The sequence below is a fragment of the Melanotaenia boesemani genome, chromosome 17 (assembly GCF_017639745.1).
Source record: "Melanotaenia boesemani isolate fMelBoe1 chromosome 17, fMelBoe1.pri, whole genome shotgun sequence".
Lineage (NCBI taxonomy): Eukaryota > Metazoa > Chordata > Actinopteri > Atheriniformes > Melanotaeniidae > Melanotaenia > Melanotaenia boesemani.
Window position 1 is genome coordinate 2,022,440 of NC_055698.1, and position 23,597 is coordinate 2,046,036.

The 23,597-nt window shown below is 38.1% G+C and overlaps 2 protein-coding genes and 1 long non-coding RNA gene across 3 annotated transcripts; 1 reads left to right on the forward strand and 2 right to left on the reverse strand.

Annotated features, from left to right (window-relative positions):
* Window positions 1–1,547: 1,547 nt before the first annotated feature.
* Window positions 1,548–19,871, reverse strand: LOC121628010. The gene is made up of 3 exons (XR_006008095.1): window positions 19,861–19,871; window positions 19,583–19,585; window positions 1,548–1,677 (listed from the first exon to the last, which is right to left on the reverse strand). It is a non-coding gene; the product is annotated as an uncharacterized LOC121628010 (long non-coding RNA).
* umad1 (UBAP1-MVB12-associated (UMA) domain containing 1) lies at window positions 1,827–16,526 on the reverse strand. Its single transcript, XM_041966901.1, has 4 exons — window positions 16,301–16,526; window positions 15,977–16,065; window positions 12,142–12,227; window positions 1,827–5,106 (listed from the first exon to the last, which is right to left on the reverse strand). Exons 2-4 carry the CDS (start codon window positions 16,056–16,058, stop codon window positions 4,831–4,833), a joined length of 444 nt encoding a protein of 147 aa, XP_041822835.1. The 5' UTR covers window positions 16,059–16,065; window positions 16,301–16,526; the 3' UTR covers window positions 1,827–4,830.
* rpa3 (replication protein A3) lies at window positions 16,793–17,631 on the forward strand. Its single transcript, XM_041966902.1, has 4 exons — window positions 16,793–16,952; window positions 17,049–17,123; window positions 17,196–17,307; window positions 17,392–17,631. Exons 1-4 carry the CDS (start codon window positions 16,854–16,856, stop codon window positions 17,472–17,474), a joined length of 369 nt encoding a protein of 122 aa, XP_041822836.1. The 5' UTR covers window positions 16,793–16,853; the 3' UTR covers window positions 17,475–17,631.
* Window positions 19,872–23,597: the final 3,726 nt, after the last annotated feature.

Here is a 23,597-nt window from a genome sequence, read left to right on the forward strand (position 1 = left end):
AGCCTTACAGACTATCAGTAGTTATACTCGCACAGGGACAAAATCTCTTCTAGAAATATGCAGCCAGATGTCAATATTTTTAAAGGATGACTAATTAGTAAACTACTTTAAAATTTACTTCAAACTGGTGTAGTGATACTGGTGATCCATGCAGGTCTGGAAAGATGTTTCTGTCCTCCTCCAGTGACCTGTCAATCACCTGGGGCGTCCAATCACATTTCATGGTAGCTAGTGCCATGTCAGAGATCTCCAGTACTGGAGGGCCACTGTCCTTCTTAAGCCAACTCCTTCCTTGGATTCAGAAACACAGTCTGGCATGTTTACATCAAATCAAGCCATCTGAGAAGTTTGTTCAGCATGCCATCAGAGCATGTTCCAAGTCCAACTCCCAATCAGAGCTAACAAGTTCCAAGTTGAAATCACTGAATCTCAAGTCAGCACCAACTCAGGGCCATCACATGAAAATTAACTCGTTAGGGTCAAGGCAGGTCTTACATTTTCAGGAGTCTAGAGAAAGACTGTCACCTGGAGCAACAACCACCTGCAAAAGGAAGAATGATATATTTGAGAGCAAGAGGAGGGGAGAAGAGGAGAACAAGATTATATTTGAGCATGAAAACATGAAATCTTGTTCTCAAATCAAACAATTACGCCCTTGATTGGTGGACATCTGGCTGCCTCCCCTGCTGCTCATACTGGACAGATTCTCGTGAAAACCAGATCAGGTTTGAACACCAAAGTAAAAACAGAAACCAGACTGCAGATACTTATTGTTACTCCATTGTTTCCTTTTGGTGAATGAGGTGCTTTCAGTCCTGGCCAATCAATTGTTAGTTCTAAACATATTTAGGGTGTTTTTGACTCACCTTTTGTCTCTCTGCATGCTATTTCTTTCTCTACAATGGCCATTACATTCTTAAAAAACTATTAAAAAATTCTGAAATGATATTTTTTAACAATTTTCTTTGCACAGATGTTTTAATCATCCTCAGCCCTAATCAAAAATATTAAATATTAGATAATTAGAATTATTTTTAACCCTTTAAATGCCAATTTTCCAACACAAAGTCACTGTTTTTCATGAAACAAAAATTAGAAAAATTGAGGGTTTTTTCCCATATAATAGATATTTAGTGGTTGGGAACCTAATGTACAGATCAGTCTTAGCTATACTAAAAATGAGTAACAAAATCAATTTAGCTGCATTTTTAGATTTTTTGGCAGGGTCAGATTCATGATTTATTATCCTTTCGGATAGTCCGCAATTTTTCTGCCATTCTCAAATCCACACTTCGTTTGAGGCAAAACGAAGTGTGGATTTGAAGGGTGGATTCGGAGGGTTCTTCAAATTCTGTGAATTGGGACAGTACTTCGCACACCGCGATGACGTATGTGGCCGACGAACCTGGACTTCGAAGTGTGCAGACCCTGAATTGGGACACACCTAAAGGCTGTTTCCGAATGTGCTCCCTACTCCCTACATAGTGCCCTATATAGGGGTCACACCATTTTGTCGGAGTGTCTGAATGTCCAGAGAGAAAAAAGTAGGGCACTCAAAATTACCCACAATGCATCTTGAAAAGTAGTGAGCATCGATGGTCACTAAACGGGTCAATATAGACCATAATGCATTGCAGGCAGAAGCTTAACATGGCGCAAGGAGGCGAAAAAATTGAGCTCAATCTCATAAGATTCATGATTATCAGGCGTTTGCCGTCCTTGGTCGGGAAGAGGCAAAATCAGGACAAAAACAGCCTGATAACCTTTATGTGTGTACGAGGCTTTAGATCAACCAAAGACTCAGGGAACAAACTGGACAAACTGGGTGAGGAAGAAGGATTTAATGAGTCTTCAGCATGTTAAAGGCACGGCTGGCAGTGGAGTCCAAATCTGATCACATACAAGCCATCAGTGATACAAATCTTTTCTGGTAAATTTACAGGAAATACTGTACATGACTGTACAAATTCTGGTTTTGTCACAGCTGAACTTCTTTGCTGATGATAAAATTTTATATTTACAATGTTCAACCTTAAAATTTAAAATGAAAATAATAAAGATTAAAAAAGGAACCAGAAGAAACTAATCATTTGGATTTATCTGAACTATGACAGCTCTTAGTAAATCCAGCATGATGTCCATTTAAATAACAGGTTGAGGATGTACATGTTCCTTGGTTGCTCTTAATGTTACACTAATTTGGCTCTATTTACATTTTTTTTGCCCTAATCTTTAACATCAATGAAGAAAAGAATGCGAAACTCAGGATAAAATGGCTTCAAATTTAACAAAAAAAAAAATGCTGTGGAAGTTTTATAAACTTCCTACCAAATTAATTAACATCAACAGATAATAATCACAAAAAACTACATAGAAGGTGCAAATATTCCTAGTTGGATAAATCACAGCCACACGTTTTGACCATCAAGCAAAGGAATAAATCTGATTGCATCATGTGGAGGAACATGTGTCCTGAACAAGAATAAACACATCTAAAGACAAACAGCAAACAACAAACCAAAACAAACATGCTGGGTAAAAAAAGGCGGCCAGATTCAGGAGGAAACTTCTTCATTTGCTGGGATTAAACATCCTTGTTGTACAGACGTGTACCAGATTCACTTCTAAGAAATTTGAAAAATAAAACTTTGTTTTTCTGAATTAATGTGATAATTATGAGCAAGAACATCCACCGTGATAAGTAGGAGGTATCTGCGGTACAAGAGGCTGCTGGTTCTGCACCGCTAAATCAGAACCCTCATTTTTCACTACAGCTAATTTGTAGGAGTCCAGATCCTTCAGAATAAAAGGTGGTAAAGAGTTCATGCTGAGAAAGCCAAGCCCGCTTCGTTCTTCATTGTCACATTTCAAAATGTGAATAAATAATGTTTGAAAAGTGGCAGAATATGAGATCCGGGGACTTCAGGTTCTGGTTCTGCAGCAACTGGACCAGTGATTGTTTCTTTGTGCACAGCTGAGCTGAACTCAAATGTAGCCGAACCATCGTCGTTTAAGATGCTGAATGACACCAGCTTTTTTCTATTTTCACTTCCAGAAAGTGAGAAAACTCATGAATAAGTCAATAAAAAGGAGAGAAGAAAATTGTTTTGATATCATACTTTTTTTTAAAAGAACAGATTTTTGGTTTTACTTGGTAAATTATTTTAGAAGTTAAGAAAAAACAAAAATGTTTTTGTAAAATTAATTCATAAGAGAATTCATTAAAAAACACACAGAAAAGGACTTATTTGAAAGAAATTCTCATGAATTGTGTAAAATGGTCTCATTCATTAAGAAAATGAAGATAAAATTACATTTTTGAAACTTTTCTTATAAATTTTTTTAATTTACAGACTCAGCTTATTTTGTGAAATTACATTAATTCTGATTATAAACGAGAAATAAAAAAGTTAAAGTAACTGATTTTGTTGTAAAAAAAATAATAAAAAATCCAGAAAAAAAACAAGATTTTTTTGTAAAATTACCGAATTTTTCAGAAAAAAGAAAATTACTTTAGATTATTTATTTTATAAAGTGATAAAAACATTGATTTGAAAATTAGATCATAAATGTAAAAATGTAACATAATTGGTTTGTTGTGTAAAACTATCTGATTAATTAAAAACTGGAACATGTTTTTCCTTTAAAATACACCTGGTACATGCAGGTAAAACAGGTGTTTCTTCTGATCTCATTAATTCAGAAAAACATTTTAAGTGACTTCATCACGATTCGGTATTTTAGCAACATATCCAATGAATGAATAAGAGAACTTGTGTAAAAGTAAACGATAATGGGTGTGTTCTCCTCCAGACTTGGTGGGTGTTTCCCTCTGACCCCCCTAAAGGAAAACTGTGGAGCCAGGTTTGAACATGTTGGATGGTGGACTTGTTTCAGATTATCATCACACTGCTGAAAAATCTGGATTTTTATTAAGTTTGTCCTGATTCATAGTAGTTACGTCTAAAAAAAAAACAATTGTACAATTTATCTGTAAGATTGAATTTATTGTGTGTGTTTGAGGCGTTTAGAGAACATCTGGATATTGTTGCACAAAAGAAGACAATACGTAAAGAAAAGACTTTTCTTGACCTGCGATGGTGAAGCTCATCGATTGTAGGTGGGATTTATGAAATCAGAAGTGAACCTGAGCTGGATCATGACGCGTCTGCTGGTGAGTCTACGACTGTTAAAGGTGGATGAAACAAGCGCTGAAGCTCCTTCATGTTCTGACCAGCTGTTTCATGGCGGCTGTATAAATGTTAACTAATGACATTTGGACTTTTAAACAATAAAGAGGGAGGTTAATGTGGGAGTCGTCGCAGACCGGTAACAAACCACCAGGTCAGTAACTTATTTGAATGGAACAAACTAAAATTATCAGTCCAAATATTAACTGGTCACATCAGACCAACATGTTAGATTCAGATTTTAGTTGTTGGTGGCAGGTTGTCTGTAGATACCACCCTGTTTGTCTCCCTGTCTGACTTTAGTATCTTGTATCAAAGGTTGACTTGAAAGCCTTTAAACGACTGAAATAATGTCCATGATGATCATAACGTCTTAAGAAATCATGACAGGTGTTCTGTGTTTGTAATGAAGGTGAGAAATTCACAGGTATTCTGTTTTATACTGAAAACCAGAAAACAGGAATAAATGTCTGTAAGCTCATCAGTATTATGGTTCTGGTTTTAAGCTGAAAACATATCAGCTGAACGAGGTTAGATTTGTTCATCTGGTTTTTGTTCAGTGGATCTTTCAATCATGTGGGTGTAGATGCTGACTCTAGCTCCCTGCAGTGTGACGTCATGGTAACGGTGAAATAAAAAACTAGCCGTTATGAAGCACAGAGTTTTCTAAAGTGAAGTCATACTGAAAACTAGCCAGGTTGTAGTTAATGTCACGGGACAGCAGCACGTCAGGAACCAGAGGGCACCCCGCCTGCATGGCCAAGACGTGAGGAGCCAAAGTGAAGGGGATGTCTCCAAGGAGATCTGGGAGGGCGGAGGCAGCTTCCACCGCTGGGGGGCCCTCTGATGTCCCCAGGGGAAATAGAGGTGTAGGGAGCGCTTCAGCAGCAGGTGGAGGTGGAGCTGGATAGGACGGCTGGAAGAAGGAGACGTCCACACTGAGATCACACTTTTATATAACACACAATAATAAAGTGAAAACATGATGAAATTTTTTTAACAATGAAAAAATAAAACAGTTATTTAGAGAAGTCTTAAAAAACTTTAATATATTTTGCTCCAGCATTAAAATGTTTAAGGAAAACTGGTCTACCTCAGACCGATCTGCAAAGCACAGAACCATCTTAGATCTCGATACTGGTCTCAGATTACATACAGGAAGGTCTACATAGTTGGAGATTGACAAGTTTTTTATTTCGTGTGTTTACCAAAACATATTCCAGATACAGTTATCTAATTAATATAAGCCTGACGTGCAGACTGTCCACTTTAATTTAAGAGTATTCACATCCAAATAGGAGGAGGGTTTAGAAATTACAGTCTTTAATATGAAGCTTCTTTTTTAAGGGACCAAAAGCAATTGGACAGTTTACTCTAAAGCTTAGCCTGGAAAAAAGAAATCCATCAGAGACAGTAGAAATGTTAGGAGTGGCTAAAACAACAGCTTTCTGTATTCTGAGAGGAAGAGAATGATGAGCTGAGGGACTCAAAAAGGTCTGCATGTCCAAGGAAGCCAAAAGAGGTGGATGTTTGCAAGATGGTTTCCTTAGTGATGAAAAACCTCTTCACAACATCCACCCAAGTCAAAAACACTCCAGGAAGCAGGCGTATCTGTGTCTAAATCTACCGTAAAGAGAAGGCTTCATGAGGGCAAATAGAGAGGACGGACCACACGGTGCAACCACTGATCAGCCTCAGGGGTAGAAAGTCCAGATTAGACTTTACCAAAAGGCTTCCTAGAGAAGCCCACTCAGTCCTGGAACAGCATTCTGGGGACAGATAACACCAAGACAACCTGGAGGCTGACTAATGGTTGGCACCTTGTGGTGAACGGTCTGTATTCTAGGAGGAGGGGGTTCTGTCGTGGTTTCCGGGTTTTGCTTCAGCTGTACTTCTGTTCCTTAGTTTCTGTTGTTTTTGAGTTTTGTGTTTTGATCTCTTGACTTATTTTGTAGTCACACCCTTCTAAGCTCTTTACTTCCTGTTCGGCGCACACCAGGTTTTACTTTTCTGATTTCTCCACCTGCTACTTGTGTAGTTAGTACTCCTCAGTCCATGAATACCCCCTGGCTTCTTGTCTTCATTGGTTTCCCTCCGTCTGGTTAGCTTCTCATTTTATATATCTGGTTAGTGGTCCTGTAACCTGCTGTAGCAGAGCCTTTTGTTTTGGACCAGTAAACCTCTGACACCTTCATGCAACTTCCTCCTGTCTGGTTCCGCATTTACGTCCCATCCCCAAACTCCCACCACACCTGACACCTTTGGGATGTGGTGGAACGGGAGATTCTCATCATGGAAGTAGCCGACAAACCTGCAGAAACTGTGTGATGCTGTCATGTTCATTTGGAGCAAAACCTCTGAGTATCACACCAAGAATAAGGCAGTTCTGGAGGAAAAAGGGGTGGGTGATGGGTGTAGCATACGCCGCAAACCAAGAGTCAGGAACAGGGTGCTGACTTAAAGGATCTGCTGCTGACATCTTGGTGTCAGATATCACAGAGAAGCTTTAAAGTGGGAGCTGTTGTGATACAACAGTCTATGAAGCAGGCGGATTATCAGGTTATGCAGGATGTTTGTATCCGTCCTGATAACAACTTGCTTGTCTTCTCTAATATAAATAATTTCTACTTGGATCAGAAACAAGCAGCCTGAACTGGTGCTTTGTTTTTAATGGCAGCAGCTACAAGCATGACCAGTGAGGGTGTAGCACTTTACAACATGTCAGGTTTAATCTCACAGCAGGCTGCAAACTCAGATTTTACTGCCACAATAATCCTTCAGCTTATGCTGCCTCACATAAAAACCATCCCTGTAGCAACCAGTAATGGCAGATTTTTGGCCAATAATGCAATCATATCTCTTTTTGATGAGCAAACTGCTAAAACATTTAGAATTTCTGAGAAATGCAGTTTTATTTATGTAATATTTGACTCATCATTTACTCCAATTATTACATTTTCAAGGATTTCTTCATACTTAACCAAACAATAGCTTAATGCCAACTTATTATATTATTGACAAATTATTACATTATTGGTTTTATTACATTTGAAATGGCCATAATTATAACATTATTGGTCATTATTAGTTGCTACAATCTCTGTAAGACTCATCAGTATAAACATTTAACATTTAACACAGAAAGATGGTAGAAGAACGCTGCTGAAGTAAAAAGCAAAAGAAAATGCATATGAAAAATACAAATAGAGAAAAGGACTGAAGCCAACATTTTTGTCCTGGCCTCAAAGTTTGAAAAGCCGTAGATGAGAAAAAGATCAAACCACACCTGTTCCAGAACTGTGAAATCATCCCACTCAGAGCAGGATTAAAACAAATTCAGAAATGGACTGAATAACGCAAAGCTCAGCAGCCTGATGCTCATTTCAGAGCTTCGCCCTACGAACACAACTCTTCTCTTATCAAACATAAAGCCATGAAGCAGGAGAGACAGAGGACAGATTAAAGCCGCCAGAATAACTTATTACACTGATGCTGCTCAAAGAGACAATAAATTACTGCAATGTAGATAGATTTTTAATACCAAGTGAGCAAAGACTGATGATATGTATGTGAGCTGGAAAAGAGCATAGAGACATGAGACAGCTGTCTAAGAGGACAACTAAGAAAGAGGCAAATTAAAGCTGTGCATTAATCTGAGGAGTAAGGACTGTAATACCTGTAGTTAAGCTTCGGAAATTGTACACACCAAAGTATATCACAGCAGCATTTGACCAAATAACAGAGCAGTACTCCAAATCCGACAGAACAAGTGACCGAACTACGTCATGCATACCAGAAGATGGAACATAGGCAGAACATTTCCTTGAAATTGCTTTGCCCTCTCCCATCTCCGAAACAATATGATCAATCTGGTCAGACCAGACAATAGATTATTTCATTTAACACTCAATAATTTGGTCTTAGTCACCTGCTCGATTGGTACCCCATCCACAAGCAAATTAAGTGCAGTGGCATTCCCAAGAGCTAAGATAAGAGCTGGATTTTGTTTAGTCAGTATTTAATACCAGCTGGTTCATTCTTATACATTTGGTTATGTTTTATTTTTAAACATTTTAAACAGCTAAAGGCAGATTGTTTATGAAAATTGAAAAAAAAGAGGTCCTAAACAACTTCCCTGCAGAACAAGACATATTCCCACTGGCAGAAAAACTACCATTAAAAATTACTGGCTGTGTTCTGCTGAAGCGGTAGCTCTTCATCTGAGCCAGAGAAAGGGGAGAAAAGCCAAAACATTTGAGCTTGGCTGCGATGAAATAATCGATGACATCAAAAGCAGCAGTAAAATCCAGGAGCACGGCACCTACTAGTTCCTTGTTAATTATAGATTTTAACCATTAATCAGTCCTGCGACCTGATGCTGTGCTGGTAGCGTGTCCTGGTCTTTATATACATGCTGTGCATCTGTAAATAAATCGTTTCTGTTAAAATAATTAAACATATGATTAAAAAATTATTTTCTCAGGTGTTTTGTGAAGCACAGGGAGATGCTAATAGGTCTACAGTTAAAACCAAAACAACCTGCCTTAGTGCCTCTAGGGAAGGGTATAATTTTAGACACCTTCAAGGCTCCAGAAGGATCCCACTAAGTATGCATCTGTTAAAAAATGGCATATTGGCTTGGAGAGCAGCCCAGCAGCCTTAAACACTTTCCCATCCAAATTATCTATACCTGGAGATGTGTCTTTTGAGAGTAACATCTTCTCCACGGTTACTTGGTTAAGCTTGTCCAATGAAAAATAACCCATTTGGTCCCTCATAATACTGTTAATTATGTTATGTGTTAAACTGATGTCAGATCTCAAACTGTCAACTGTACTGATAAAGAAGTAGTTAAAGTAATTAGCAATTTCATATGGTTTGGTAATAAATTGATCTGCACATTCAACATACACATAATTTCATTTAAAACCTTCCATAGTTTTTTACTGTCATTTACCGAATTGTTGATTTTTTGTTTACAGTTCTTCTAAATTGCTAAAACACTGAACCCTACTGTCCCAACCAAACGCTCAGTTGCCTGAACCCACTGATTGAATCAGTCACTCTTTTGGCAAAACCATCAGCACTTTCCACGTGTTTGGACACAACTTGCCAGCACATGTTCATTGTGATGCACCTGTGCTGCATAATGGTGAGCACAGGAGGCAACAGTCAAGCACAATTAAAGCACAGGCGTCACCTGTTGAACACAACAACTCAAAACTGATCCCACACGTGGAAATGGTGTGAGGGAACATTTATAAGCCAGTTCAGAGAGAGCTGGTTTGTGAGGCCCTGCGATGGGTAGAAATCTGAGAGGAGAGCTAAATGCAGGTTATTTGTTTTGGATCATGCATGTAGCCTACAGTGGACAATAAACATTTATTCTACAGCTTCATGTCCTGAGCATTGCGCTTTCTATGTCGTGTTTAGTGACTGCTCAGTCATGTTTTTAATTTTGACTGACTCGAGACAAGATTTGACAGCATAGTTCAGTTCTGGCCACAGATTGAACTGTTTTGAGGTGAGTTCGGTTTTGGAAGAAGAGTCTGAGGTTTTGTGAATGTACCTTGAAAACTAGGTTTTGTGTTCACAGTCTGGAGACAAGGAGAGACGCTTTTGAGAAATGTCTTAGCAATCGAAACTGTAAAATATAATTTCTTTTTAGTTTAGCTTAGTGACTATTTCTCAGCTTGCAATAAAAACGTCTGTCTGAATGAACTCCTGATTTAAGTGCTGCTACCTTAGCTCTATCCCTCTGATGCATCAACGATCTCAACTCTACCCTTCACAGCCCTCTTTCCAAGTGGAGCGTGCTGATCTACAAGCTTTACAAATCTATTCATAAAGATATTCAGAGAAATATTTGCATCATTTTCTTTACATACTTCAAACCAGTTTAAATCTTTAACATCACTAACAAACAAGTCGGCATTAAATCGTTTATATGACCTCCGGTAAACAATCCCAAACTTTGACTTGGGCACTTTAGTTTTCAAGCAGTCATATTATGGCCACTGCCACTGAAAAGGCCTGTAAACACATTTCATGTTTATTAGTGACAAAAATGATCAGTTCAGATTGACCACTAGTGGGAGTGGAAATTTGTGTGGGTTGACTGACATGTGGTGGGTGCAGGGTGCCATATGGACCGAATGTAAACAGGAACAAGTGCACATGCACACCAGTGTTCACTAAATTATCCTCAATTAGAAACCAAACAACACCTAGAAACTGAGGCTTATAACATCAAAACATCAGTTTCAGTTGAGAGTTACAGCTGCAGGAAAAGGACGTCACTGGTCTCAGAACTGATACCATAAAAACCCCAAAACACGGAGGCCAATGAAGCACATTAACAATTTGGTTTATTTATTTTAGTGCTATGAATCAGATATTTCATGATGTTCATCACCAGAGTTGCTTCCTGGACCAGTTTTTCCTCCTCATCAAATGCAAGTCATTCCTCATCATGGAAAATCTTTTAAAGATGAGGAATGCGGAGGTATCACAAGGAGCTGAGAGAAGTAAAAACACCCTTCCTTCCTTCCTTCCTTCCTTCCTTCCTTCCTTCCTTCCTTCCTTCCTTCCTTCCTTCCTTCCTTCCTTCCTTCCTTCCTTCCTTCACCACTGATGAATGATTTTATTACAGTAGATGCACACTAGGCCTATTCTAAGCGTTCTGCTCTAAATTGTATCCCCATAATGATCAACCTAAAGATCTATTTGAATACTTTTAGTCATAGTAAGAAAGGCATAAAAAACACACAACATATGGACAACAACAGGGCTGGGTTAAAAAAAATCGATTAATTGATTTTAATCAATTCAAATTAAATAAGTCCAATATTGATTCATAAAACTTGGAAATTGTCCTGATTTCTGGTAACGTGACCCTACTCTTGCATGACTTAAGAGGCGCGAGGAGATCTTAGCATATACACACACACCTGGGCTGTGTCCGAATGTGCTCCCTACTCCCTACATAGTGCCCTATATAGGGACCACGCCATTTTGTCGGAGTGTCTGAATGTCCAGAGAGAAAAAAGTAGGGCACTCAAAATTACCCACAATGCATCTTGAAAAGTAGTGAGCATTGATGGTCACTAGACGGGTCAATATAGACCTCAATGCATTGCAGGCAGAAGCTCAACATGGAGAAAGGAGGCGAAAAACATTTTTTATTGAATAGATATGCAACAAAGAATAAAATACAATAAAAGGAATAAAAATAAAAATATTTACACACTACGTTGGATTGGATTTGGAATGACATCTTGATGCGTGCTCTGGTTGCCGTGGTGACGGCTGGTAGTCACGTGGTTTTAGGTAGGTATCTGAATTTTTGAGAATATTTACAGCGACTTCGCTGAATGAAACGCTTCATCAGGACTTTTAAAAAGTTTCACTTTTTTTCTTTCTTTTTTTTCTTCATCACAGCATTTCTGGCTCTGAATCTGGGAGACATTGTATTGTTATAGTACTTCAGAAATAAATGTAGATCAGATCAGCAGATCAGATTCTTACAGTAATCTGATTACTCCCAGATAACTGACATTGATCGTCAAGTAAATGTAAAAAAAAAACAAGAAAAAATTTTTTTCTGAGAACATCTACAATAGAAAAATGGGTGGTGGATGTTTAGCTGTAAATGAATCGATATCGAATGGAAATAGGCTTTTGTGAATCGAATCGATTCAGGAAATTAGTGACGATACCCAGCCCTAGACAACAAAACATATTTGATCATTTTTAACTCTTCTCTAGCGATATTCAGAAAAAATAAGGACTATTGGTCAAACAGCAACATCTTTTTGTTTTAATTTAACCTGCTGCACTGAAACATCCTGACCTGTGGCCCTAAAACCTGAATTTACTTCTTTTTTACACTATTACTAAGTGAAATACTGCAGGACACATAATGGTGATCTGAAAGGCTCAGCAAGCTCACCTTTGATGGCTGCACAACAACGTTCGTATACAGCTGTCCAACGTTCATGGACGGCGTCTTCCGACTGCGGTCCTCTGGTGTCTCTCCTGCAAATAAATAAATAAAACAGAGCTTAGCTCACTACTAATGATATCCTGAGGAAAAACAATGCTCTTCACCAGTTAATGCTGAAGACTTATTATTATTTGTTTAATATTTTCTTTAGGAATCTTCTGTGCTGATACCAAAATCATCTTAAAGCAGAATTTGTTACACTGTTATTAACACTGTTGGTCCCTGTTGCTTTATTATAATCAGACTTATGGAAGGTGAGAGCAGTTCCTACTATCCTGAGAGTAGGGCTGGGCGATTAATCGATAAAATCGATAAATCGAATTCTCCATTTCTGGAGATTTATTTTTATGAAAATCGGGATTTTTTTCCATAGTTAGTTAGCAGCAGACTTAGCCCTCCCTCCACACCAGAACTGTGTCTGACAGATGTTCAGTGAAGTGGTCCTTCACTCACGCCTGGGATTTAGCTGTGTGTATAACAGCAGTGAGAAATGCTGCTCTCTACGAGATGCAGAAGTCAACTTAACCCACAAACCCTCGTTAAGAGACAACCTTCATCAGGGGAATTATTCCTGCAGTGGATCCTGTATGATAAGGATCCAGATGGAAAGAGATGACGGATGCATTGTGTCGCATATTTGTGTGAAGTAATTTTTTTTCCCCTAATTTATTCTCATTAGTCCATCTCAGATGCATTCGTACAGTCTTTAAATGTCGTTTATATGGTGGAAAAGCTTTGACAATATATGCTTTGTTTTTGCTGGCATTTATCTATAAACAACTAAATGTTTTTAATACGTTTGTTTATGTTTTGTAAAAGAAAAAAAAAATCTATTAAAATCGGATTTAGTTATAAAAAATCGCAGATTTTATTTTTAGGCCATATCGCCCAGCCCTACCTGACAGCAGTTAGTTTTTTGGGGGGCTGCATGGTGGTGTGTTGGTTAGCACCATGGCCTCACAGCAATAAGATCTGAAGACTGAAGGACCAGACTGCAGATCCAATAATTGAGTGAATTAAGTGTATGGATCGCCACATCATCAGAGGCCTATTAGGGACCAGGGAGTCACCAGGACTAGAACCAGAAACACCGGTGGTCTACATCAGCCTTTCCCAGATTGGGAGTCCCTTTCCTTACGGGGGTTCCCAGATCATTAAAAATAAACAAAAAGAAAATATCAGAGAAATGTGGGATTTTCATTAGGGTTGTCAAAACGAATGTTTATACAAAGACATGAATCTGTAAAATTTAAAATGTTAATTTTTTAAAAAATTAATGCATGAACAACAAAGTTATTACTCAAGCCATATTAAAAATCTGAATTTGGTATCATGTCTGCGAGAAAGAAGCCAAGCTGGGATGGTAGGAGCTTTGTTACAGCTGTTAACTGATCCACTTACTTCGACTTATGAACAGATTCACTGATAACAGCAAAAATCTCAAGTTTCCGTCACTAAATCTGAATTATCAGGAGGCCATAAACCAGAAAAAGATGTAAGGACGGTGTATTAGTAATGTGTTGATCAATGGTTACTGATGCAGCTAAGTCATTACAATAATAATGACCTCCAGCTGACCAAGAGCTGTGTAAATAAAGTAGAAAGGATTATAAAATGCAAACCCTGGAAATAATTCTCTAACAACACAGGTGCAGTTTGCAATCTGACAAAAACTGTAGATTGTTTGGGTGGTGTGGAATATTTCAGGAGATGATGAAGACGGTTTATGTGACCAGCTTCATGTAATAAACTCTGACTTTCATGTTAGACGTCTTCAGTGAAGCAACAGTTTCTTCCTGTTCTTCACAGCTCAGGAGTCAGCTGATGTTCCAACATGTTGATGAGCAACATGTGATGAACCAAATAAAAAGTTAGCTAACTCTCCGTGTGTTACATCCTGAACTCTGGAGGCCTGACGAGGCCTCAGAGGATTTTATTATTTATTTATTTGTAAAACAGTGTTTGCTTATTGAAAATTAATTATAGACTGATACTCGGACCAGCCAATATTTGCGTTTTTACTAGTATCGGCATCGGCTGATACGCATGATTTCCAGACAGGCGTCCACAGGCAGCTCTGTGTTGTTAAAAACGCTGCAGCAGGGGAACCAAAGCGCCTGCAGCAGGTGAACCAAAGCGCCTGCAATGAGCAACAAAAATGATTTAAGGAATTTCTGTGTGAAGCTGAACAGTGCAAACAAACTTTAAAGAAGTGATTAAAGTCCCCAAACTATTCTACTGCTCCAGGTTTATTCGTAACGCAGGGGACAGTATGGCAGGGAAAGTCTTTTATAAACAGAGAACACACAAATTAATCCTTTATTAAAATATCAGAGTGTATTATTTTGCTTAAAATCAGAGATATGTTTCTCTGCAAAGATCATCAAGAACAGGACCATTAAAATGGCAAATACCAGGACGTAGTAAACCCATTCAGCTCCAGCAGACTCAAGTCCTGACTAAGCTGCTGCAGACCTGTGATGAAAAGTTGGACTTTCCTTTCACATCCAGGCAGGTTTACAGTGGTTTCATCAGATTTTAACTTCCCTACAGCGCTCCTGATACTGTCCCTGGGAATTTTATTTTTTTGGAAATCTTACTCACCCGACCCTTCAGGTGTGATGAAATAATCTCGTCTTACAGTTTTTAAATTTAATTTTACTTCATTTCAGACACATCAGTCCAAATCAGCAATAAAAAGAAAAAACAATAAAAACAGTGAATAAAACTACAGACACGTATTCTAGTTAGTGTTGGTTCAGTCCAGTATGATCATATTTTTCTAATCAGTGGATATACAGATGGATTTATACCTGAAGTTCCTGCGTTCAGCAGGAAAGGCAGGAACTTTATTTCACGTTGTCTACCTTGGAAGTGAAATAATATTATGAATGCATCGTGAAAAGCCACCTGAAGCTTTTTATTTTAGATTATGTGCCAGCATCTTTGCTTGTATGTACAGTTTAAAGCACGGATGAAGAACATCATCATCACATAAGTCATATCTGATTGTATGACCCAAATATCTAACTGTGTTTAAATTATTAAAAAGACTCTTCATTTCCTAGAAAGACCACCCATGTAAATATAGCCAAGAACAGATGACAGTATACCATCATGTTGAACCCGACTAGTTACTAAAAAGAATGCAAATGTGCTCAGCTTAACCCCATTTAGCTTCCACAGACTTATGTGTAATTATTAAAAATTTTAATAGATACAGAGGGACCCCTCCCTTTTGCTAAACCATTACCATTAATTAATTCTGTAAAAAGCTTTAGACGCATCTAGAAAGCACATGAATGTTGTTTTTTTTTTTTTTTTGTTTGTTTTTATTGTCCTTACTAACAATTTTTTCAATGTGTGTATATGCAATGATCTGTACAATGCTTATATGTAAAACCAAACTGATTATATGTGGTTATTTTGTACTCTTAAATCCAAACCAAATGTATTTGTGCAAACATGTAGAAGTATTTGTGAAGCCCATTTGTCTTTCCATGAATACCTCCATGGTTGGGGTTCAAACTAGCATCACAGCTGAAGAAAATGAAGGATCATTACAGAGTTCCCAAAGGTTTCATTATGTGTCAGCTCAATAAAAAATGTCTGGAAGTTTTAAAAACAGTGGTATTATAAAGGGCTGAATAATCTTAACTAAATATACTGTTACACACAAATGCTACACTATGCATTTTATTGGATTTTATGTCTCAAGTTGTAAAACATTAATCCAAACCCTTAAAATCTGTGAGAAGGCTGAATATTTCTGATTTCTTACCTACGATGACAAATCCTCCATCGACTTCCTTGTCGGATGTTGACTTTTTTGAGTCTTTACGAAATCCAAGAAAACTTAACATGATTTTCCTATAAAGTTAAAAAAAAGAAAAAAAATCTATTCCAACAGCATATAAATATCAATATAATTTTAAACTCAAATTCCATGTTCAAGTAAGAATTAACAAGGAAAGGAAGGCCGAGTAATATGGGATTTATTTCAGACAACCCACCAGGAAAGCCTGTTTTTCACATAGCAAGATCACTCTTTTTAAACAGTGAAAACAGCAGCACTTTCTCTGTAAAGTGAAACTTAGCGTCTTACTGTTGTCCGTCAGTGTAGAACGCGCTCACAAACTCAGTTCATGGTTCATGTAAATTTTATATTTAGATTTGGAGTCGAGCCGTTTATTTCAGCTCGGCGTATAGACTTCACTCGGACACTGAACAAACCAAAACGTATCCAAAATTAATTTTCCTTTGAGTCCTTTCTGCAATATCCGTTTTATGTTGTGTTATGATATAGGGGTGACATCACTGGCATTAATGCGATCCGTGTCCGTGTAGAAACCACAAATGTCCATAAAGTTCCGTTACGACCTATTCTGCGGTCCGAAGCGGAACTATTTAGCTGGGACCTGTTCTTTGGGGAATAAAACATTGGAGCTCAACGGATATGTCTTCCGGAAAATTGGAGGCATTCGGTTTTATGCACCGTGTTAGCCGCATAAGGAAGTACCACTCGTCATTTTCACAGGAAATGTGGTGACTCCGCCCGCGCAGGTTATCCTAGAGTGAAAAAATGATGGCCGTTATGTTTTCGCGCGCTGTGGCGCATTACCCCGGGATCAGAAACGCCATAACAGCAAGCTGCGAAGATGGCAGGTATACTGGATGTCCCGAAACCAAGAATAAACTATTCTATGCTGTCTCAGCACATTAATCGAGCGGTCTGCTTTGTCGGGCGGGTTGGAAAGGTCAGTTTTTTTTTTAGCAGAAAGGTTGAGTTTTTATGTCGTGTGGTTGGCTAACCTATGGAATATTAGTAACACATACTTTTTCTCCGTTTTAAGGTTCATCCAACTGGGAAAACGTTTACTGTCACAGATGGAGAAGGAAAAACTGTAACAATTGAACTGAACGACCCTGTAAGTAATTATAAGTACAGTTGGTGAATGAAATGCTGCTGGGGTGTGTTTACCTGTCACTCATCTGTGCAGCTGGAAGAAGAGCTGAGCGGCATTGTGGAGGTTATCGGTATGGTGTCCAGCAGAGGCGAAATAATGGCCACAACATACAACATCCTACGGGAAGACAAGGGCATTTCCTTTGGTAGGTTTCTGATAGACAAAGCACTTTTCACACAGTTTCATAGTTACACATTAAGTCCTTCAGTAACGTGTTTGTCCTCTACAGATTTGGAGCTGTACAATGAGGCCCTGAAAGTCATCCATGATTTCCCCCAGCACTATCCCTTTGTGGTGGCTGCCAGTGGTTGAAACCTACATTTGGAGATTTGTGTCAGTTTGTTCGTTTTTGTGCCTAATTTCTGCAGTGAAGGCATAGTTTTGTACAAATGTTTTTCAATAAATTTATTAAGTTTAAATACTGCAACAAGTGGAAGTTATTCTGCATAAATAAAACTGAATAGACCAATGTTTGCGTGATGCTGGAAGTGATATCTGTATGCTAAATTCTTAATATAAGACATTTCATGTGTTAGACCATAGTTAAAATGATTTAAGTAGTAATTTAATTACACAACTAATACTTGGTTAAAGTTGCATACAGTTCTAGGGAAAAAGAGACCACTGCAATTTCTTCTTAAGTCAGCATCTCTTGAGTATTACTACCAAATATTAAAATCCTACACAAGCAGATGTCATTCTGCTTTATGAGGACAGCAAAGCTACAGTCTGGCGGAGGGACGGGGATGATCACGTTGCTGTTGATGACCCAGCTTTAACTGTGCGGTCTGCAAACTGGGCTTTAAATCGAAGCTTAAGACTTGTTTACCTCGACCTTTGGCTGAGTACAGGCACCCTGTTGGAGTTTTATGTTGTACCTTTGTGTGTTATCCTTGTATTTTTATGTCTTAAAGCACTTTGGAGGCTTTGGCTGCATAAATGTGCTGTATTAATAAACTTGACACTGATGACAAACCCATCACTCGAGAACGGAAGGCTGATGTTAGGTAGTCTTCCAACATGGAGGCAAACTGGGGGGTTATGGCAAGAACAGATGGAAACGGACAACTACAGGTCATGAAAAGCCAGTCGGGCTGAGGTTTGAAAAAGATCACTGAAGCTGAAGTCCAACACGTCTTCTGGTTAGACGCAGACCTGGAGAGGTCCACAACCCACAAAGTCTCACACCAGCTGGAAATATGGAGGACCTGTGTTGGTCTGGGGCTGGAATCAGGCAGATGCCTCCTAAGCACATCATGGACCACGAGGATGTGTGAGAGTAGTAAATGTAAAATGTAAATGGATTTGTAACAAGCTCACTTCTTTGGTGAAAAAGGAAAAATAAAAAACCAGCTCACTGCAGACCGTGTGGTGCCTGTTAAACAAACATAAACATGACAGCTGACTAAGTCAACATGTTGAAATGATTCAGGTCTGCTTTTGAATTTTAAATGTATCCGTATTGATAGATATAATAGGAAAATATGAAAAGAATATATATATATGTATATATATATATATACATATATGTATATTGTCTTTTTTCATATGCATATCTTTTATTTTAAGTAAGAATAAGATATTTATACCACTCATATACTTATATTTATATAAATATAAGTATATATTTCATGTACTTTATTCAATCTATATTAAATGTGAGGAATTTTAGAAAAAAGGGGAGCTCATTAAGAGTTTTTACTCCTTTTTGAACATGTAAATTGTTTTTTTCTCTTTGTATTGTGATCTTTTTAAATCTATTGGCCTCTGTGGTTTTGCTGTTACATCTGATTTTCCAGTTAAAGTACTTGTTCGAAATAAAGATATCGTCATCATAATCATCCCATGTCAAATTATTTTTCAGATTTACGCTTTCTTCTGTAAACCCTGCAGGTGCAGAATCATATATAATATAAATATATAATCAGTGTTAATTTTAGGCATAATTTCCCTGCAGGGTTAATAAAGTAGTTTTCCTTTCTGTTTTCAGAGAAACGGGTGTTACAGCTGATTTAGAAATTAAACTTGCAGCAGTTCATTTTTCATCCTCTGACCATGAACTTTACAGACCAGCAGGAGGCAGTATGACCCCAGAAACTCCAGGAATCCTCCCAGAGGCTGGAAAATGGACTTAATTCAAGGTGTTATGTTGGATTAAACTCTATTTTATATACTTAATTAAAACCTTGTAACCTTGTAAAACCTTTATAATGTAGTTATACAATCAGTTGCTGATATATGCAAGTTAAATGCTATAAATAACGTTTTCACAGCTGGAGAAAATCCTCAGTTTATCATTTATAAACATGTATAGAACACGCAAGATTAGTTTAAAAATGCTGCTCGGTTTCTGTCTGTGACTGTTTAATAAAAGAGTTATTGAATAGTTCTGATTATTAAAGAAATGAGGCTCCTAAAACCTGCTGAAACTATTTTAATGTACCAACTTCAATCCATTCATTTGGTCACTGTTTCTCATCCAAACAGAACAACTATTTTCTGATTATTTACTTGTAAGATACATACTGTTTATTAATTTATATTTATTCACATGATAGCACACTCACGATCAGTTCAAATCATAATTTTGGTACATCCTGCTGGTTCCTAATGGTTTGCATGAACTGGGGCTGCTGCCTCTGACAGGACAACGGGTCCAATCCCAGTTCCTTTTTTATTCTTGCAGTTTGGGAAGGACCAAGAAGTGACACATCAGTAGAAAACAGTGCATGTTACAACAAACATTTTTTTTTTCATTAACAGGAATAGAAAAAAGCTAATTTATATCCTTTACTTAAATAAAAGTAGCAATACATCATCAAATATGTACTTTAATGAATTTTTTTACATGTCCTGTCCAGCATTGTAGCAGCAGAATGATGGTCCGGCTGCTGTGTTGTGCTGAACAAATTTTCTTTGCCAAGGGGAGTTTTTTGATTTTATGATTTAACAATTGCAATAATATTTATATAAAAGTAAAGCAAACGTAATTTATTCTTTAGGTGGTGCATTTGTTTAACAGACACCAGCAAGCAGGAAATGATTTTCTGACACAACACAATTAAAAAAAGATGGGAGAGGCAGAGAAATATTAAAACATGTAACTAATGATGTTCTGGAAGATCTTATAATCAGCTCATTAACTGTGACAGGTGAGGGTGTCAGGGTTGGGTATAAAAAGACCATCCACCAAATGTTAAGTCTTTCCAAGTGGCTCACTACATTGTGAAAGTTTATTTGAGAAGCATTAACTATTTCAAAGAAATATGTTTCTTATTGTATAATATTGTAAAAAATGGCTCAGGGACTCTTTCTTTTCACATCTCAGTGTGTAAAAAAGCCAAAACAGAAACCACTGTTGGATGGACGTGACCTTTGAGCTTTCGAGTGTTACTGCAGAAGAAATGATAGTTCCACTGCATCCAAAGGACTTTAAAAAATAGAAAACTGAGTTTGAGAAATATTAGGTCAAAGTGACAAATAATTATGTTAAAAGATTGTGTAACATTAAAGGTGCTGACAGTCTGTGAAATATAAAAATGGCTTCCGTGAAGAAAATAGTTGCATTGCAAGAAGAATGTATTTTAGTCCTGACCATAAAAGTGGTATTAATTTATAACTCTAACCAACTGATTTAAATTCCTTAAGCCAACGCGGAAGTGGTGAAAGTGTTTGAATAATTGCAGGAGGGGTCTTTTACAGCAGCTGGTTATGAGACATATTCAGGGTTATGAAACAAATGATATTTTTGTCCCCTTTGCTTGGAAGATGTAATGCACTTGAAGTCCATCATTGTGGAAACAAGAAGATGCTTTCTTTTATTACATCTTCAAATATACATAAAAAAACAAACAGCCCTTAGAAGTGAAAGAAGTTTTAGATTGTATTTCATATGAATGCAGCGGCCAACATTTCACACATCTCCAGCTGAGCTGGAGGGACCCAGTAGAAACTGGCTCAGCATGAAGACCAGAATCAGCAAGACCAGGTCTATTTAACAGTGAATAATTCACCTGCCAGAGTCTTAAAAGCTCATAAATAAACATGTTTTATCTTGTTCAGTTCACTTTCGTTCAGTTCATCTTTAATTCATCTTAAAAGTTCATTTAGAAAACTTTGTTGTGGACGAGTGAATAACAAAGTTTTCTCAAGGCACTTCCACAAAAAAATTCCAATTCAATCCAATTCATTGATGTCCAGTTACAATCTAATTAAAACAAATATGTTATATTTTCCACATTACTCCAATTTATAATAAGTGTTTTCACAAAATTAATTAATAAAAATAATTACTAAGCTAAGGAATCCAATAGATAACAGCAAATCCTCTCTTTGATTCAATCCTCCAACCTGAGGAGGTTTCTAATCTTAAAAGTAGAGACGGTGTCTGCCTTCTGAACCCAAACTGGGAGATGGTTCCATATAGTCCTTTTCCACTGGCTGGGCACCGACATGGTGCGACCGGTGCATTCATACCCAAAATAAGCTGGTTTGGAATCTGAAAAGTTGGTTCTTAACAGGCACCAAACAATAGTCCCTCTTCTTTGTGACCCATGATGCCATCAGTGGTCAAAGAAAGCAGGACCAAATAATCAAACATGGAACATGACCATCTTTCCAGCTGCTGGACAGCCACCACAGCAGCTAGAACTGGAGAAGCTGACCCAGTGCCTCCTCCCTAACCTGGTCTTCCACAGATGAAGACGGTATGTTGACTACAGACCTCTGCTGAAGATGAACTTCAGGTCATTAAATCATGGGAATAATTAATGTGGTGCAAAACCTGAATGCTGCTGCATCTAAGTCATCTTGACTTTATACTTTAATCATATCTGCGTAAACAATGCGAAGTCCGGCTCCTCTCTGTCTGGGTTCTGTCCTTGGAGGTGTCTCAGTGGCCTGATTTGCGGTGTGGTGTCGTTCGAGGACGAAGACCAGATGGAGTCAAGATGTTTGGATGTTGATAACGTGCCATATAAAAGGCAACCTGACCTTCTTATCTTTGGAACACTCCTTACAGCTGCTGCGTGCCTACTGACTGCTACCCTTTATGAAAATTAAATTTTCATAAATTTTCCGTTTTAATGTGGACAGTGAGTTCGGTAAGCTTGCGTTGACATCCTAACAGTGGTATCTGTCTGCAGACTCAAAGAGCTGCAGATTGAGACCTGCAGATCTGGACCCACACCTCCAGACCAGAATGTTTTTGTGACAGCGTCACCTACCAGATGATTGTAAAACCACATCTGCATTTCTGGACATGCAGGTCCTCCAGACCCCAGATGAAGTTGCAGTGTCCAGACAAAACTACCCTTGCTGCATCTGTCCATGTTGGACAGGTTTGTCCTTGCTGCATCTGTCCATGCTGGACAGGTTTGTCCTTGCTGCATCTGTCCATGTTGGACAGGTTTGTCCTTGCTGCATATGTCCATGTTGGACAGGTTTGTCCTTGCTGCATTTGTTCATTTTATGTATGGAGAGAAATTAGTTTCGTAATTCTTACGATGTGTATTATTTAGAATAGAATAGAATAGAAATACTTTATTTCTCTTTATTTATTTATTTTATTTATTATTTAATATGACGACCTAACACCAGCATAACATCCAAGCTAACAAACAGACCACAGTTTGAGAGACAGGAAGGTTGTGTGTTTGAGGGTCAGCAGCCCTGGAGCACCACAGCGACTCCACTCTCCTCATTTCTCTTCACACTGTACACGTCAGACTTCAATGCGACTCTGAGTCCTGTCATCTGCAGAACTACTCTGATTATTCTGCAGGTGTGTGGAGTATCAGTGATGAAGCCGAGTACAGAGAACTGGTCAGTCAGTTTGTGAGGTGGTGCAGAAACAATCACCTCATCATGATCACAAACAAAACAACAGAGATGATTGCTGACTTCAGGAGAAAAGAAAACACTGTTTACATCCTGGGAGAAGAGGTGGAGCTGGTGCAGGAATACAAGCACCTCCGAGTTCAGCTGGACAGCAGATTAGGCTGGAAATGTGACACGGAAGCATCTAGAAGAAATGACAAAGCAGACAACATCTGGAAGAAGCTGAGATCCTTCAGTGTCTGCACCCAGATGTTGCAGATCTTCTATAAGACTGCTGTGGAAAGTGTTTCAGCTTTGCAGCATCTGTTGGGACAGCAGAACCGGAGGCCTGAAGAAATCCAGAAGATCTGTTTGTGTTCTGGTTTACTGATCTGGATCTGCTGGAGCTGATACAAGCAGCTGAGCATGATGGACAATTCTTCACGTCCTTTACACTGAAGAAACAACAGTGTTCAGTCAGAGGTTTCTTCACGCCTGCTGCAACACAGAAAGTTCAGGAGGTCATTCTTGCAGCAGCCATCAGCCTCTAGAACAAGTCATTAACTGGCTATTAATTATTATTATTTAAAGTAAATAAATCAAGTATTGGAACTGCAT